General features: G+C 46.2%; 1 protein-coding gene across 1 annotated transcript in view; it reads right to left on the minus strand.

Annotated features, from left to right (window-relative positions):
• Drc11 (dynein regulatory complex subunit 11) overlaps positions 1 to 19,430 on the minus strand; it is a 115,746-nt gene that overhangs the window by 82,048 nt on the left and 14,268 nt on the right. Inside the window, exons 5-6 of the mRNA NM_001431271.1 lie at positions 19,153 to 19,224; positions 9,320 to 9,525 (exon numbers count right to left, since the gene is read on the minus strand). Coding sequence (NP_001418200.1) covers positions 9,320 to 9,525; positions 19,153 to 19,224 — 278 coding nt within the window. The remainder of the gene's footprint in view (positions 1 to 9,319; positions 9,526 to 19,152; positions 19,225 to 19,430) is intronic.

Here is a 19,430-nt window from a genome sequence, read left to right on the forward strand (position 1 = left end):
ACAAAGCCATTGAGAGCGGGGATGAAGGGCTTCTGTCTGTTCTGAACTGGAAGACCCTGAGTGTGAAAATCTGTTGTGTTCTGTCCCCACAGTGACCAGTCCTCCCCGCAACCCCCAGGAGGTGGTCCCACGACATCCCACTTCCTGCAGGAGAAATACTTGGATCTGAGGTCTCCCACATCTAAGACTAAGGCAAGTCTGTGCAGTTCTTCAGTGGCACTTGGCCACACTCTGTAAACAGGAGATGTGCTAAGGGCAGTGGTAAGTAGGACTGGTGGCCAGCATGCTTCTTAGAAGCCACTACCAGGGCTTGCAGTCTGAGGGATACACAAAGAATGAAAAGGGCCCATGGTTTTTTTTTTTCTGGACCCGTTTATGGGTCTAGACAAAGGGAATTAGCATACTGCATTTGCTGAAAGCCTAGTGCCTATCTTTCATTGAGCCTTAGAACCTGGATCCAAGACTACAAGTGCTGGGTGCTCTCGGTTTGATTTGCTGTGACGTGCCACATCAAAACTTGTGGTTTCCCATGGGCTATACACCTGTCCCCAAGGCCTCAGTGAATAGTGCCTGAACCTTGAGTTCTTACCCGCCCTTCTCATGTCCCCTGTTGAACCTCATATATTTTCCATGGAAGCAATGGCCAAGAGGAAGATATTTTGGCTTCTTACTCGAATAACCCACATGTGTTTGCCTCTCCTCTGCTGACTGCAGCTGCTTTTGAGAATTCACTGAATATGTAATTACACAAAGAATCCACAATAATGAGCCCTAGACTCGTCTCTCCATGTGTGACCATCCCCCTGTCTTCCTCAGACTTCAGACATTTTGAATGTACCTCAGGATCCCTGTGGAAAATATAAAAAACATGAAGGAAAAAAATTTAATATAGCTGGGATCCCAGCCATCCAGGGGGTATCTGACAGGAGCAGGCTGGTGACTTCTTTTCATGTCACTGAAAGTTCTCAGAAGGAAGCTCTGCCCTTTCCCTGGAGACCACTCTGGATCTACACAGTGTCCACATTTCTAGAGGTCTCTGCCCTGTATCTTTGTTCTCCATGTGCAAGTCACTAGGTAGACTTCGAGCCAAGCTGCCTAACTTCCACAGCCCACAGTGTCTCATGGGGCAAGCCACAACCAGCTTCCTCAAATCCCAGGATTTTCCTCCTTCTCTCCCCACCCCCACCCCTTTCCTTCTCAGTGGCTCACTCTTTCTCATTTTAAGTACACTGCATGAAGATTTGAAGCTGCTGAGGGAAGAGGAGGAGTTAGGAGTGAGGAAAGACTTGGGCTCCCAGGTGACGCCCAGTGAGACCTATGGCTGTGGGCACAGTTGTGCCTTGAACACCAACTGTTCCCCACAGGCATATATGTTTGGATGCTGTTGCTCTCTCTGGTGCTGTTTCAGAAGGTTTTAAGAGCTTTAAAAGGTGGTGCATCATGGGAGGAAGTAGTCACCGAGAATGAGCTCCAAGGTCTGAGAGCCTGGCCCCACTTTTTGTCTGTTCTTTACTTCCTGACTGCAAACTCTCTTACTCCCCCCTCCCATGTCTTCACTACCACGAGTGACTTTCTCCTCAAATTGAAAGTCAGAATAAGCCCTTCCTCCTTTAGGTTGCTTCTTGCAGCCATCAAATTTCTGTTCCCAGCCTGACCATTGCAGGGCCAAAGCATGGAGACTTTGCATTGACAGAGTTCCCAATGCATGATGGGAGGGGATAGGACAGGGGCCTGCCTGCACTCAAGGTCTCCCTGACTTAAAAATACCAAAGCTTAATGCACAAAGCTGTGATGGAGTGGGGGAAGGGAACAGACTTAATGTCATTTAAACTATAATTTTGAAAACACAAAACCCCACAAATGACTGAAACCCCCTCCAGAAAGAATGCACATATGCAGGTGGTCCCAGACAAGCTGCTCTCCTGCCCCGAGGCCTGGGCACATTCCACACTTGCTGTTTTGTGACAGGAACTCTTTTATGACCTCTCTCCCATCTACATCTACCCCTCCCTCTCAGACCTTCCTCTCTGTGCTGCCCCACCAGCCGATCTATCCTTTGTAGGTTGGTAGTCAGTGCTGTGACTAAAGAGGCCACAAAATGTGTCTATGGCTGTGGATGTCAGAGTGCTAGACCCAGGGATGAAACATGGGGTGCCAAGGATACAATAAACATTCTGAACTATAAGTTGTGTGTCTGAGGGGGTGCCACAAGTCCACACTATTCTGATGGTGTCATATTTATTAACCTATCTATCCTGTTCATGAAGTAGGCATTAAGACTGTCCCCACCACCAACATACATTTAGTTGAGGGAGCAAATACAGAGAGAGCATGTATGGCCCAAGATCACAAAGACTTAAAGTGGTAGAGTGGAGAATTGAACCCATGCAGCCTCTACTCTAGGGTCTCCACTCCCAGATTAGTTTGAAAGCTTGTGTTATATGCAGCATTCACGGTGCATTTCCCTGTTGCATATACAGGACACATCATTGCATCAGAACATAAACAGCCAGGGTTGGTGGTTACGTCTCCAGCCACATGGCCACACTGCTGAGGTCCAGCTTACTCCCTAGAGTGATTTCATTTGACCTTCACAGTGACCATTGTCTCTACTGGAGAAACAGCATAAGCCCACATACAACTCACAGCACTCTTTGGGTTTGAACATGAAATGACACGTGTAGACTCCATAGATTCATGTGTTTGAATACTTGGTCCCCAGCTGGTGACACTAAAAGTAGTGGAACCTTTAGGATACTGAACTTCAGTGGATGTAGTGCAATGCTCAGGGTGGGCCTCAAGGGTTCTAAGTCCTGCTGCATTTCACTTTTGCTTCCTGCTTCCTGACTGTAGGTGCCGTGTCTAGCCATATCCAAGGCTCTACCACCATGTCTTCCCTGTCACAACCGATGTGTCCCCTCAAACTGTGAGCCACAGGGAGACATTTTTTTTCTCTTAAATTCCTTCTTGTTAGGCACTTGACCACAGCAATGAGAATAGTAACATGGGAGTTTGCTGAATGTGCTGGAGAGGCCATCAGGCTGATCCTACTCCCACACGGTAGCCCCCTTTGAAAGGCTCCCTGGAAGTCAGAGCACTTTTAAAGAAGGTAGTTTTAACTGTCAACTTGCCATAAACTAGAATGACCCAAGAAGAAAGCTAGTGTAGAACTGTCCAGAGCAGCTTGGCTTGTGGGCCTGTCTTGGAGGATTGTCTTATTACCTGACCCAAGCCCACTGTGGGTGGCACCATTCCTTAGGCTGGTTCTAGAACTATACAAGTTAAGAGAAAGCAGCAGAATCTTAGAAAGAGCAGAAGCAGGGAACTTAGGTGCATTCTCTCCCTACCCCCTTTCTCTCTCTCTCTCTCTCTCTCTCTCTCTCTCTCTCTCTCTCTTTTTGATAAGATTTCTGTATGAACAGAACCATGACTGACCTAGAACTTACTCTGTGGACTAGGTTGGTCTTGAACTCACAGAGATCTGCCTGCCTCTGCCTCTGCCTCTCCAGGACTGAGAGTAAAGGCATGTGCCACTATGCCAGCTGCATTATATTTCTTTGTTCTTGCGTGGCTATGATATGATCAATTGCTTCAAGTTCCTGCCTAGGTGACTTCTCTGCAATGGTGGATTGTAACCTGGGATTGCAGTGCAAATTAAACTTCTGTCCTATGCTGCATATGTCAGGGTGCTTATTCACAGTGCAGAAATTAAACCAAGTCGTTCAGCAATGAACTGCAGAGGCTCCATAAAACGTTCAAACTATCTTGGGGTTTTCATTTGTAAAGGGCTTAAGACCTATAGTTAGTCCCGGTTTTCCAGTGATGAAGGCCACTTACATGGTGCTGATGCAAGTGACTGAGGAAAGACTGTTGCATCTTCAGGGAGAGAGCCCCAGTTCCATAGACTGGTCGTGGGTGTTACAGCCTCATTGGGTTTCAGTTGTGCACTGGGTAAAGCTATGGCTAAGACCCCTTCCTGAGACTTTGGGATGAAGTTCACAATTGAGTCCGGAAACTCAACACGGTGGATGGTGGCTTCAAGTGAAGATACACACCAAGTACAGCAAGTTCTTTCTGGAAACATCCCCATAGCTGTGCTTCTCAACATGGTAACCACTAGGGACATGTGATTACCTAAACCAACATTCAAATGAAATAAAATGAAATAAACAGCTGCTGCTCAGCTATGTCCTTTAAACGCACTGTAAGTTGGACAGCATGTTAGAGCGGAAACACGTTTAATATACCTGCCCTGCCAATTGTCCCAGCTTGACCACACAGCACAGCACAGATTGCCCTTGAGGTCATGGGGCTGACAGGGAGTTGTGAGCACCGCCCCCCATCCAACTCTCTGCTACTACCCATGATGCCCATCAGCAAGGATCAGAGGACATAGCTCTGGCCAAAGATAAGGTCCATGTTCAAGTTAGGAAAGCGGTTCCTGCTGGATGTGCCCTGTTTTGCACATTGCTGTGTCGAACCTTTGTAAGTTGGAGCCAGTTCACATAGCTGGACTAAGTTGACATCTACTACTATGCTAGATATCAGAACCTAGAACACTCCCAGTGCCACAGAGAGTCCTGTGGGATGGGAACTATGCAGACCAACCCAAAGTCCCATAGTTTGGACCTCATGATGCTGCCTGTGGGTGGAAAGGGTGCAGTGCCATCTCACAGGGCTGTCGGCATGTGGGGGGCTGAACAGTCAACTCTAAAGACCCTTGTCCTAAACCCTAGAGTCTGTGACACCGAACATATCAGATTGAACATTTGATAGGGGTTATCTATGTTGTGTGGTATTTCTTCCACGTTGTCCTCAATACTGTACAAAACGTGCAGAGTGGTCAGAGGCACACGGAAGAGAGGGTAATGTGAGCATTGATATAGGGTGGAGTGACCTAGATGCATAAGCCAAGGAGAGGCAGCAGCCACCGGGGGCTGGAAGAGAGGATGACCATGTTGTCCTTGGAGTGTCTAGAGAGCACAGCTCTATTCTTTCACTGCAGACCTCAAGTTTTCAGTTGAATCACCAGGATGGCAGATTTAATCCAGCAAGATTAGCAAAGCCACACAGAGACCAAATGAGTTCATGTGTAAAGCATTCTGGACGTAGAATAAGTATTTGGGCAATAAGAGTCTCCCCTTCTCCCTGAATGCTCACTAAGGTGGCTATGATTACAAGTCAGACCCTGGGAGCCCCACACCTGAGCTCTGACCCTGGGGCTAGGAGGAGGGATAAAGGCAAATCCAGGAAGTTGGCTCTTCTTTGACCAATGACTGAAGCAGCTTCTAACTGGTTATGCTTCCCAGACTGAGCTCTTTAGACAGCCCACACTGCAAATACACCAAGGACGATGCACACACACACTGTACTCTGCAGAAGGTCCTAGGGCTTACAGTGCAAAAGAGGGGGTGAAGACAAACCGAAGGGGAGGTACAGAAGGTCTCTGCAAGGGACGATCACTTCCTAAAGGGATAGTAATGACAAATGAAAACTTGACAGTCACTAAGGTAGTAATACACCAAAGCTTAAGGATCTTTATAAAGAAAAGAACCCTGACGCCATGACGCAGAGAAGCAAATAAATGGCAGAACAGCTCAGGGAAGAAGAACAACAAAGACACCTTAAATAAGTTGGGGGTGCACCCCTGTAATCCTGGCATTGAAGAGGCTGAGGCAGGAGGATCTGGAATTCTAGGCTATCCTGAGCTTCATAGTTAGACGCTGTCTCAAAGCGAAAACAAAAATGAAATTATTCCCCAACCCCTAAATAATCAAATTAATACAAATTCCAAGATCACTTGATAACCTTAACCTTTTTTTTACCAGCTCTGCAAAATATTAAAAAGATTACAATCAGCTTATTAACCAGTGCACCCATGCAATTCAGTGCCAAGCATTCATTAAAAAAATATTTTGGAAAGCCTTGCAAGGCCGTGGGAGAGTTCAATGTTGAAGTTTTAAACATTAGCCAAAATATGAATAAATAGAACTACTTAGAATATATATTGGAGAGGAAAGAGACAGGGAAGAATGTTACCAAGAAATGTTCACAGTAGCTGCCTCTGCTGAAACTACACACAGGCCGCATTTTTTCTTCACTAAACTCTACCTCAAATGATTGGGAGTTAGTTTTGAAGTTTAACTCTTCAGTGGGTGGGGCAGGGGTGTAGGAAGAGAATAAGGACAAGAGACCAGCTAACAGTCATTATATTCGTGTGTGAAACTGTCAGATAATTAAAAAAAATGACCTAGAATAGCTTAAAAGTTGGCTTTAAAAACAAATAATCAGAAGGAATAGCAATGCACACCTGTGACCCGCGCCTGGGAGGTCAACGTGGCCCTCAGTGAGGTGTTGAGTTAGAGCCCGAGGCCAGCCTGTGCATACTCACCAGATGAGCTGAGAGAGGGTGTTTGTCCCTTATAGCTTCTCACGATTGCCTGACCTACCCCTGAGCATCTTTTGGGGATTTATTCTGAGAACCAACTGCGTTTCATACTTCAAAAGATAATATTTGCTTTTATTTGCCTTTGATTCAAAACGGCAAGGCGAAGGCTCTTTATCAAAGTCCATCAGATGACTTTAATCCAATTATGAAAATAAATTTGCCCTCAACCTTACATTACTTCAAAAAGAGGAATTTTTATGCCTTTGTGAATTCTGCCCAGCGTACCCACGAGGGAGCCCCTGGACAGTGGGGTCAGCGACACCAGGAGGAAGTGTCCTCAGAGGACCCACCAGCTGCATTTTCAAAGACTCTCATAAATGCTGAAATAACAGGGCATTCCTAGAGTGACAGCCAGGGTCTCTGGGGACTCAGGTAAGGAAGATACCTCACTCCCATTGCCATCCTACCCAATTCTGCATCGGGAACGACGGCCAAGCCTGTAATGAAGAATCCCATTAAACTATTTCCCTAAAATCCAAGTATCTTACATATTTTAAATCAATGCAAGCAGATGGCCTCCCTCCGAATGTATTTTTGGCTTTTTTTTTAAATCATAAAAACAATACTTTTTATTGAAACAAAAGAATTTTCATAGTACAGAAGAAGATAGACTCTACAGTGACCCCCTCCTCTTAGAGCCTTACTGGAGACAGTTCTTGTTTCTGCTGCACTCCCCAAAAGCTTTCCACATGTGTGCACAAAAGCTTAGTGTGCTCCATGTGCTGTAAGCACAGCAACCCCCTTATCTGCTCTTCTGGCCTCTGTGGTTTGACTTTCGTGACCCGTTGTCAACTGTGATGTGAAAACACCAAGTGTAGGATTGCAAGATAAACAGTTCGTGCCTTTTAAATGATGTACCATTTAGAGTAGTGTGAGAAAACACTGTGTTGCATTATCCTAAATGTCTGTACACTACTACTGCGTGTATGCGAGTGCACACACAAAATCTAAAAGCTTTCTGGTGTCCAGTCATGAGGGAGGTTTGGGCATCTAGGTGTGTGTGAGTGTGTATGTGTGAGTGTATATGTGTATATGTGTGTATATATATATATGTATATGTGTGTGTGTGTGTGTGTGTGTGTACCCCTGTGATGGACACACAACAGTGAACTCACTCAACCTACCACCTCATTTCCCATCACATGACCCAGTATTAAGGTGCTAATTAACAGGTGTCTGTCCATGTCTATTGTCTGGTCACTCTTTACCCAGGCACCATCCTGGGTGTTTGAAATTTAGCTCTCTATGTATATAGTTAGTCTCTGTAAGAAGAGAAGTCATGCAAGATTCTTGAGAAGGGACATCCGAACTGATCACACCTCTATGTAGAAAAGACAGTTGACCTGAGAAGACCATTTTATACCAGAACTCCAAATGGCTCACAATTTATAAGGCATGAACTGTGAACTCCTTATTCTGGATACGTGTGTGTGTGTGTGTGTGTGTGTGTGTGTGTGTGTGCATGCAAACACATAGTAGTAGTAGTAGTAGTAGTAGTAGTAGTATACAGCACATACATGGGATAGCAGAACACACTGTCCCATCATGCTACTCCAAATGGCTCACCCTTTAAAAGTCATGAATTGTTTATTCAGGACACCTAACACCCACCATGAAGTTTTGGGGTACAGTTTGACTATCATACAGGGAACAAGTATTTGATTCCCACATGGTCAACGTAGGTAGGTGGAAAATGGTTGTGGACAGAGATTGGCTGTCCAGCTTCTGGAAGAGCCCCTCTCATCCCCTGGCACCCAGGCCCCCATCAGTTGTTATCTGGGAGCTTCTCTATGTCCCTTGTCCTACGTATCTCAACAGTGACAAGCAACTGAGTGCTGAACCAGCGGAAGGTGAGTTCCCATCACCACTGCTGGGCTCTTTTTTTCTGTAAAGGGACTTACTAAATCCCAAACCGGAGAATTCCAAGATGTCTGCTCCCAGCCTGCCTCCCCCCACCTCACCCCCTCTCTCTCCCTGGTATGGTTTTATTTAAGGAAAAAATTTGATTTTTCTGTTTCTGACAATTCAGTTCTCTGATCTCAACAAGCTGAGCAACATTGTCCTGTTGAGTGTCTCAGGACCTGATGTCAGGGTGATACAACACCCCGACATGGGAAAAGATGTCTGAATTCCTTTCCTCGGCACCTGATCATGACGGAGAACCCTTATTTCTTCTCTTTGAGATAAAACATACTTAAAACTGCTCCAGCAAATAGCAAAGACCGTTTAGCATTTCATTTAAAGGCAGTAAAATGTCTAATGTAAGAATAGGTCTAGGGCCTTGGCCTCAGAACTCCTAGTGACATATAATTTAGGGAATCCTAGGTCACTGCACTCAAAACTGGCTCCGAGAATGAGGGGGGTGGGCAGGCTCTGAGAGCCTGAAGCAACGGATTGCTGCTTCCCAATGGAAAGGCAGTCAGCCCTGGCAACTTCCAGTTCCTTGGGCTGTAGACACACCTGGCTGTCCAGACCCCTAACCATCACATTCTATTTTATGTGGTCACAGAGAGGAGTGCACGGGCCATACATTTCCATATTAAAAAAGCAAACACAGGCCAGGAAGCAATTTAATTAAAAATGTTTCTGAATCCCTAGCGTTAGTATTTGAGTTTTTAAAAATGAAGTCAAGAGACCTCATGTCTCCATACTGGATGTCTTGGTTGTCCAAGAACACAAGCCAGGTGGTGGCTCATGTTTATAATCCCAGGACTCCAGAGCTGAAGAAAGAGGCCTCCTCTACATTCAAGTCTGGCTCAGTCTAAACAATGAGACCTGGTCACCAGAACAAAATAAGGCAACATACAAGGAAACCACGGAATGAGGAGACCCGTCCATCACCTGCCACCCAAGAGGAGACCCGTCCATCACCTGCATTCTATGAACCACTGCCGGATCTGGTCCTGCAGGTGCTCCTTGATATCTGCGCCTTCCAACAGCCGCAGGTCCTCCTTGATACTCACTAAGGCTTCCTGGTACTTCTGCTCGTGTTTGAGCTGCAACTCGTCCCGCAGATTTGACACTTGTTCTGACTGGACGATGGCATCACTGACTTCGTTGAAGAGAGGGGGTGGTTTCTGGAAATAAACCCCCAAACAGTTGAGGCTCTAAAAGCCACAGGACTGGAGGAAACACTAGAAGCAAATCAGATGTGTTGTCTTTGGAGGGGTCTTACCACAGACAGAGTTTTAAAAAAATACATCTAGAACCAAGATCAAAGCTAGTGTGAGCACCTGAAGACCTCATTCACTGTGAGGGGGAGAGGTGACACATGCCACCCCACACACAGACGTGGGCCCATTGGTTATGAACAACAACTCCAAAACTCTTAGGGAAAAGAACTCTTTTATATTTTAAGTTGATCATCTCAGATATTGTGTTATAACGACAAAAAATTAGTAGGTTCAGTTAACCTAAAAATGTCCCCCACACTCCAGAAACTAAAGTTTCCCCAATCTTCTTGATCAGTGGGAGGAACAAGAGTGGGAGGAGGGAAGTGTTTGTCATAAAGTCTACTGAAAGGAGTTGTATTCTAATTACTCAGAATGACCTAAACATCAACTATGAAAATCAACTCTTGGCTCTCCAAAGACATACATCCCAACACATCTTACAGAACATTCTCCTTCCACATCTGTCAATCCGCAAATCTGGAAGTGATCATCGTGGAGCATCTTCTGGCCCCCAGTCCCAAGCCATGCCCTGAATCTCCACAAGTTGTAGACAGACATTCTTCAAATGGTGTCGGGATAACATTCAGTTTGTCTGAAGCCCCAACAGAGCAACATTGGTAGACTAGCCTATACTTCTATGCAGCCGTCTATCCAAGTGCTATGCTGGCGACTCGGATAGAGTGAAGTAAAGGGGGCATGCAGAAGGGTCCAAGCCTGGTGCTTACAATACTCCAGATCAGAACCACAAGAGCAGGAGAGCCCCTGTACAGGGGAAGAACCCACTCTCTAGAGACATCCAGAGGTTCAACCAAGGCTCTCAAGTCAAAAGCAGAGTGACTTGGTACTGAAGGCAGCCTTTCCTGGGTCTTGAGAACCAAAGTACATTTTTTGGAAATTTGCATGTTGCTGTTAAACGTGAGTATCTTCAGACCATAAATTATAAGAAATAATTGAAGTCAATTGTGTTGTTAAACAAAGCTTGCAACACTCAGAACTCAGAACAAAGAACTTCTGAGTTCCTTTCCAGCTGCCTGTGTTCTTGTGGGTATTTATGTCTGTCGTCTCTCTGGCAACGCCTGCTGCAATACTTGGAGTGACCTCGTAACTGCTTGGGGGAGTAGCTTTGGTCAGTTCCAGGGGACACTGTGCTAGCCAGTAAGCTGATGGATTTGGTGCTGAGGTCCCAGTACAATCAGGCAGATCAAAGGCCAGATTCAGTTGTAGGATGCCCATTCGGTCAAACGAGCTCCCTTGTATGTGCTTACAGGCACGGATGCACACACACATGCGCATACGCACGGTGAAACCTTTTAAAGAACCCTTCTGGACCTCCACGTGGGAGAGATTGCTCCACCTTTCTGTTAGAGTTTAGAATCCACTTAGAACCAAACAGTCAAGTGAATTACAAGAGGAAGCTATATGTGTAATACTTTATAAACTTTAAAAAAAAAAAACGATCCAATTTTCTCATTTGGTATTAAAGAGAATCCAGTATAAAGAGCTATAACAGTTTTTGTTAAGATGAGAATGCCCTAAAACACACGAAGAGTGGGTTCAGAGTGAGAATTGCATGTGTGAGTACATGCAGGTAAAAGTGTGTGTGTGTGTGTGTGTGTGTGTGTGTGTGTAAATTGAGTATCTTCCTGGAGTCTCTCATCTAATCCCAGAACTCACAGATATGGCCATTCCAGCTAGGCAATCTGCTCCTGAGATCCGCTTGGCCTCCTGAGAGCTGGAGTTATAAGTGGGCTGCTATGTCCATCCAGGATTTACTCGGTTGGGGATCTGAGCTGCAGTCCTCATGTTTGCACAGTCAACACTTTGACCCGCTGAGCCATCTCTCTGGTCCCTGTAAAGTTGCTCTACAGGCTGATCTAATCACTTTACCGGTTGATTGTCCTTTGTCCCACAAGCCCTTGCCTTGTGTCTCCTCAGTGATGCTCACATTCATTTTTGGAGGTAGAAGTGACAGCGAGGAGCTACCACTGGACAGAGGTGAAAGCGGAGGCCTCACACCAATGAAGATGGCCGCGGCAAGCTCCAAGCTCCGTCTTACTCCATGTTGTGTAGCTCTGTGCTGTGTTACTCAGATGGGAGCATTCATGCATGTTTTTCCATATAGATTTTCTCCGGCAGGAACTCATCTGGGCCATTTGTAACTCCCTCCTCTTGCTGTTTTTGCACTTGAAGGTTCTAATAAATTTACATCCTATGCTAACGAGCATCCTGTCCTTTGGGCACAAACATCTTTTCTTCTTTAGCAACTCTGGTCACATGAATTCAAATCTGTTAACTGGCCACATAAACAGCAACTCATTTAAAAATAAATTAGGGATATTAAGAGGAGAGGGAACATGATAACATACGACGTATTGAAATGCATGGGCTGTAGATTAATGCATCTTAATGAAGGCTCCCCATGTGAGCAAACCATTACATTTGCCAGCTCTCCACAGTTAACGACCCAGAACGGAATAACGAAACTTACATTTCCAGCGAGGTCCTCTGTCAGCAAAACACACACACATTAATAACTGATGTTGCTGGAGGGATGCGATGTGAAGTGACGCTTCCTGAGTTTGTGGGGGAAGCAAGACTCCACGCTCCGTGAACGCCGATGCTTAGCTAATGTTTGACAGGCTTTGGATTTTAAAACCCTTGTTGAAATTAGGGAGAGAAAATGGTCATTTATAAAAATATTCTCAGTGTATCGGCCCCATGTAGACTGGCGCGGTGCTGGCGATTATCCAAAGATCTTCTGTCTCGGGGTGGTGGTTGTCACCCTAAGGGGAGGAGCAGATCTCTGCTGGTGGCCTTATTACACCTGTTCTCCCAGGTCCTAAACATGTGCACTGATGCTTGGGGGAGGTACTCAGAAGGGCAGCCTCGGCATCTTAGAAGACCTCAGGTTGCAGGACCCCTAACTCTTCATCAGGTCCCATTGAGATGGTACCAAGTGGTGGGTGGCCCATCCTTTCCAAGTCACCTGTCTGTCTGTATATAACTGTGGGTCCACAAACATACCTACTCTGTGCAAGGATGGGTCTACAAACCCACCTACTCTGTGCGTGAACAGGTGAAGCAGAATCGAAGGTCTTCAGAGAGAGAAGTAGTTTTTGTTTGGGTCTCTGGGTTGACCAAGTTCAGTATGAATCTTTAAGATCTGCCATGTTAGCAAGCACTGATCTGTTAAAAAGCAAGAGTGTTTTCTAGCCCATTGGATTTGATTTCTTTAAGAGTTCAGTATTTTTTAATGGTTATATCAGAACAGTAATAGGAGAGGGTGCTGGTGAGCTTTAAGATCTTTAGCGGCTGAGGCTGGGGTTATCTGCTTCATGCTCTCACAGCCTAAACTCAGCGCTCTGAGGCAAGTTTGAGTGGTTTACATATTCGAGCTCGATAACTCCGCACCGCCACCTTAAGCAGAGAGAGTGTTACTGCTTTCATGTTACGTCTGAGGAAACAGAGGTGCAAAGATATCAAGGGCCTTGTCCAGGATCACACAGGCAGGACACATAGAGACACTCCTATTCTCTGTGTTTGATGCCTCCCTTTGCTGAGTCTCAGGCTTAATCCATTTTGTCTGGAAATAGTTTCTTATGGATGCTACGGATCATACTTTGAAGCGGATATGCATTTAAACTTGGTGGTTGTTGGTGAACTAACTTGCATGGTGGTTTTACACAAGGCATTTTCCCTCTTGAGCCTGTGACAGTGCTGTTTCAAGACTTTATGGTGACATAAGAACCTTCCTGTTCCCTTTATAACTTAAATGGGTTAAACACACACACACACACACACCCACACACACACACGCACACACACACCCACACACACACAAAGAAGAAGAAGAAGAAGGAGAAGAAGAAGAAGAAGAAGAAGAAGAAGAAGAAGAAGAAGAAGAAGAAGAAGAAGAAGAAGACGAAACTGACTAGCAATTTAATGACTGAGTGGCAGTGATGTTGGCATCTACCCAGGATCTTAAGCTGTTTGGAGAGCACAGCAGACCATGCCTGGCCACTGCTCACTGTTGTGAGCTGGACACAGCTTCATGTGATTTACTCTGTACGGGAGAACATGGTGGCACCAACAGGCCCAGGAGACCTCAGCCTTGGTCCGTGCAAGCATTGAGCAACTTTGTAAAGGGCTCCTGTGAGGTGAATGAAGACAGACTACCAGTTCAAGAGAACCCAAGAGAGATGGAAAGGAGGGCAAAGAAAATAATCATTTTGCCATTTAGTGCCTGATGACCTGGAAACCTGGGGCCATAATTAAGCAGATAGAATATTAACCGTAAGAAATAATATATATGCACGAGTGAAATCAAGCTAAGGTGTGTCAGGTCAGGCAACTGAATGGTAAAACCCTACTTAATAGAAAAACAGGGGTGACTTGGTCCCTTTTTCTTGATGTCCAGAATTACAGGCATGGTAATTGGGGTCATGCTTGGCTGAAGTTGGCTTTTAAAGTCACTATGCACTTCATTTGAAGCCTCCTCACCAGAGGGTGTGGTGGGCTAGAGGGATGGCTTGCTACCTCTTTAGGATTTCCTCTGCCTTTTGCCTTGGAGAGTCTCCAGATGGCCTCTTCATAGCTAGATAGGGAAGCATTGGGCCGACTTGGCCTCATGGACTTTTCCAGACCAAGTTTCAATAGGCTAGATTTCAGTACACAGGTTTAGTAGGATGAGACAAGGGCCTGGATATACTGGATTTTGAGGTCTCTGATACACGTGTTTTATATAAGAGCTTATTTTGAAGCATTTTGCGGTTTTGTACGTGAACTTTCTGGACTTCTTCAAAGTGTTCTGTTGCAAGGATCACTCAACCATCATTACATCTTATCATCTGCCAAGACCACATAAACCACATTCCTCGGAGGTGTTTCGAACCTCATGCTCCGGGTTAGGCCTCTCCCTTCAGGCTCTTAGGATGTCCTGCTGGCTGCCCCAGGAGAAAGGCAGTACTGTGCTGGCCTCTCTCCAAAAGGAAACTGAGGCTCCCAGGAAGGGTGTGTGAGACGTGGAGCCCTGCCCCCGGCAACAGACAGAGCTGGGCTTTGAACCAAGTCTGTCTGCCTCTAAGTTACATGCTGCCAACCAGAGGCTCAAGAGGGGTCCCGGCCACTGCAGGATAAATGCATGTGGCTGGATGTTGTCTCTGCTGGGACACAGACAGCTCTTCTAATGTTAAAAGATACATCAGGGACTCTAAGTCTCAGTCATAGGGTACCCCAGCCTGTGCTGGGGCTAATAAGCATAAAATTTTTAATTTATTAGCCTCAAAGCAATAGAGAAAATAGCTTGTTTGATGGTAGAGAATAAAAGTGAATGGGTTTATGGTACTTTCAGGATTCCAATGATGTTTGTAGAAGCCACAGGCCCTTCCCTTTAATAAGTGACCCCAGAGTTCCTCATTATGATGCAAACAGCAATGGCTTCAGGGTAAAGTGAAATACGCAGGCCCTGACTGCAGGACGGATGGCTGCAAGGGGTCCCTGGAAGGAAATGGACTGTGCTCATTAAGTTCCCTTACGCTGGCTCCATGCCATCGGCTCTGCCAATTAAAATAGCTGCGCGTGAGTTTTAGACCACCGTTTATTTTCCTCTGTAGACTTTATGATTTAAAATTTTAAAAAGGCAATATCAACAGAAAATCATTTATATGCCGATGGTTAAGAGAAATGTCTGGTTGGGGTGGAAGGTGGAGCGATGTCCCTTGACCTGAGTCTGTTTTCAGAGACTAGACTGTCACTCCAGGAAGTGGCGACACAAGCACAGCTGGGACCGACTAAGACACTGGCTTTTACCTTGACATCATGGGTCCAGATGAACCAATGGAAAATGGAGATTTGACACAAGGCGGCACAGCCCTCATCAACGACAGTGGAAAATGTATTCAATTGAAAACATGCCCTTGGTTTGGGATAGTGGATTTTGTATGGTCGTCAGCCGGCATACTGAAGATAACATTCTTCCAAAAATTGAATCCATGTATTTCTTGGTGGTTAACATTTCAATAGAACTTGTAATATCAAGATTCGGCACACTGGGCAAAACAGCACGCAGAGAGAGTCTCAGGGAACACACAGCGGGGGAGCTGTTCTCCTCATGTCGTGCAAACTGCACTGAGGAGAAATTCTCTTTTGAGCCCAGCAACGGAAACTGGAGAGGAAAGTGGAGGGTCTGTGTTATACACGGATGATCCGGCTCTGAGGGGTACCAGGGTAGGCAGTCAAGATTGAAGGGTGAATGCAACAGTCTTTGGCCATTGCCTGGGATTCTTAACATTTTTTTTAAACACAGAAGATGTCCAGTAAGTGGATGTTGAATCACATTAAACAGAAGTTTACTTAAATAGAGGCAATTGAGTCAAAAGTTTGACTTGTGCGAAATTTTACTTGGGACCTAAGTACACACCATGAACCTTAGATTCATTTTTAAATTAAAACAGCCAATATAAGCAGTTTATTTTTACATGCTATGTATGTGGTATATGTGTATGTGTGTGTTTATGTGGGCATTTGTATGTGTGTAGGCACACCTTTGCGTGCATGGCACATGCATGCGGAAGCTAGATGCTGACGTTAGAGGTCTTCTGTGATTGTCCTTCACCTTATAGGCGGAGTCAGGGTCTCTCACTTAAACCAGATTTGGCTAGTTTAGCCAGGCGACTTCCTCCGGGAATCCTATCTCTCTGCCTCCTGCACACTGGGACTACAGGCAGTCTCAACAGAGCGACTGCCCCATCAGACTGGCCTGCAGCCATATCTGTGAGGGATTGTCCCTGTTGATGACTGATAGGGGAGGCCCAGCCCATTGTGAGCCTGTGACGTTTCAGGTGTCACGTCTATGTAACCATCTAGGTACCATCTAGGAGGGCTCCTTCAGGTTTTGGTCTTTGTGTTTTTGACCTGAGGTCCACAGTCAAGCTTTCTCCTTCCACTGTCCCTTTCTCTGTTTTGACCCAGTGCTTATGGTCCTCTTCCCACGTGTCACCTTTTGGAGGGGGTAGAAACTGCTTATGACTTATTTTCCAACAACAAACCAAAAGCATGTTTAAGAAAAGGGCCCAGCTCCTCCCTATACGGTCGCTCAACAACACTAGGCCTTCATCATTTGCTCAGGCTGGGGAGGTGGTGGCAGGGGCTGGAGTGAGCGGGTGCTTTGCTGCAGAGATGGCGGGGGTCGGGGGAGCAGCGCCTTGGTTCACACTCCACCGCTGTCTGCACGGCCTCAACTGTGACAGAGATGTCGTTTGACCAAAGCCACTACTTGTCGGTAATCCACTCTGCCTCCCAAGCGAAAACCAACTTGGCTTCCTTGTGTTTGTTTTGTCTTGTTTTGGCAACAGAGATGCCCTCGCCAGAGTCTGGCTGTATCTGAGGTACTTAGGCTGTTGTGTGGAGCAGGGTGTAGACGTCCCTCTTCTTCTTCATGGGCAAGTGCCTCACGCCCCCAGAAGCAAGGTCTAGCCACCCTGGCTTGCTGTGCACTGGCGTTAACAGCCACACAGGTTGGCATTATCTACTGTGTGCGCGGTGCCACCTGAGTCACCTCCGCAGCCACCTCTGACTGGGGTCAGCTCCACCCCGGTTTCCCGGGTGGGCGTTGGAGGCTGCCGACACTGACTTTGCTGAAGCACTGGGCGCCACTCACTGTTCCTGGTGCCCAACTCCCTGAGTAACCCAGACTGAGGGTCTGCTGAGCCTCTGCTACTCTGATCGGCTTAATTAAGGTTTCTCATGGCTTCTGTGAGCTTGGGCATTTACATTTCCCTAGACAATCTTCTCTGCTCAGCGTCTTCTAATTTATGACCCCAGAGGTTCAAGACGCGAGATGATAGTTTGGTGGGCTGTGAGTGTCTGTGGTAACTTAGGGTTTGCATTCTTTCCTTCCTTGGCCTCCTCAGAACTCTACAGGGAGTTGGTTATTGGACTCCTTGTCCTGTCAGTGGTGCTGTTTACATGTGTGTGATCTGAGGTTATCAATGAAGCCCCCAGCAAAGCAGCTGTCTCCCTGTGGTGCACCTGAAGCCCTTGGTATAAGGTTTTGGTGGGATTCTGGTATTCTCAGTTAAAAACTCTTTCAATGGGAACTAGGTTGGTCAACAAGTGAGGCCCCCTTGAGGAATGGTCACATCGCTGGTGACGCCACTGTTACAGAGTTGACCTCCTGGACTCTGAAGTGATGTCATAAGGGATCTCCATATGAGCTTCTGTAGGAGACAGAGCCCAGCCATTCACTGAGACTGGGAGGACTGAGGTTTCAGTTGAGGAAGAAGGGACTCTAAAAAGGCAATGGTGGCTGCCTTAAGAGTCCTGAGCTCTGCTCGGGACACATGACCCATACTCCATGTACAAAAGATGCTGAGGACCCCTTGTACCAGAATCTAAGGCAGTGGTTCTCAATCTTCTTAATGATGTGACACTTTAATATAGTTCCTCATGTCGTGGTGACCCCCCAACCATAAAGTTATTTCATTGCTATTTCATACCTGTAATTTTGCCACTGTTATGAATCTTAATGCAAATATCCATGTTTTCTGATGGTCTTAGGTGAACCTATGAAAATGGTTGTTCAACTCCCACACGTTGAGAAATACTGCTCTAAAGGGATTCCAGTGCCCTGCTTCCTGATCCCCAAGCCCTGCTGTAACCCCTCTTTGGGACCTTTTACTCACTTTTAACTAACAGCAGGGCGAAGGTGAAGGACTTTGTGCAGTGAGTGGACCTTCTTTCCCTAATGTCTCTGGGGGAAGCCGGCTGCCACAGGGAAGACTCCAAGGTCCATGAGACCAGGTGCTGAACTGTCTCCAGCCAAGATCTGGCAAAGAGCTGATGGTGCTGGTCTTGCTGTCCACAAGGAGGGATGCCACCAATAGCTACATGACCTTGGAGGCAGATCCTTCCCCACCTGAGCCTCAGATGAGAACCTAGCCCCAATAGTGTGACAGTAGCCATGAGCCACCCAGGCAGGGAACTGAGCCATGGGATGTGTGTCACAGCACAGGCTGTTGCCTATGCTGCTGTTCTGTGTAGACACAGCTATACAACGATACACAACAAATGCACCCTTCTAACCCGTGACTCGATAATCACTGTAAAAATGGGCCCTTCAACACCAGCTGGACCAAAATAATTCCATTCTCACTAGAAAGACCCTTATGAAGCCAAGGGCTCTGCTCACACCAGTCGGGCATGAGATATTTCTGACTCTGCAGTCTGTCTCTCATCTGGAGCACTCTGCATTTTGAAGACATATGAGGGACACTCCCCGATCTCTTGGGTCCCCTGCAGGCTTCTGATCAGTCAGACACTTCTAGTCTCTTAAGATACCTATTCAGTTTTCCTTCCTTTCCTCAGAAACTCTCTGGGAAAGGTGCACACACCCTCCAGGCTCTACTCTTTTTTTTTTTTTTTTTTTTTCGGAGCTGGGGACCGAACCCAGGGCCTTGCGTTTGCTAGGCAAGCGCTCTACCACTGAGCTAAATCCCCAACCCCCAGGCTCTACTCTTTACACAGCGAACTTACCATACCCAGGAATACCATCTCTTCTTCCCGCTCCTTCACTGTTTTCTTGCATTGATAGAAACCTCGCCAAACCTGCAAACAAAGGCCTAGTTACTCCTGGGGGATGTTCTCTTGCAGAAACTGCCCATCCCAAGGATCGTGACAATGAACTCCGGCCTGCGCACTGGGTTTTTTTTTTTTTTTTAAATGTTGGGGTAATGGCAGCAACTTTTTATTCTTTATTACTTTTTTGTTTTTCATTTTATTTATTCTTCTCTCAGACAACATATTCTGACTGC

Source organism: Rattus norvegicus, chromosome 9 (genome assembly GCF_021556685.1).
Source record: "Rattus norvegicus strain SHRSP/BbbUtx chromosome 9, alternate assembly SHRSP_T2T, whole genome shotgun sequence".
Classification (NCBI taxonomy): domain Eukaryota; kingdom Metazoa; phylum Chordata; class Mammalia; order Rodentia; family Muridae; genus Rattus; species Rattus norvegicus.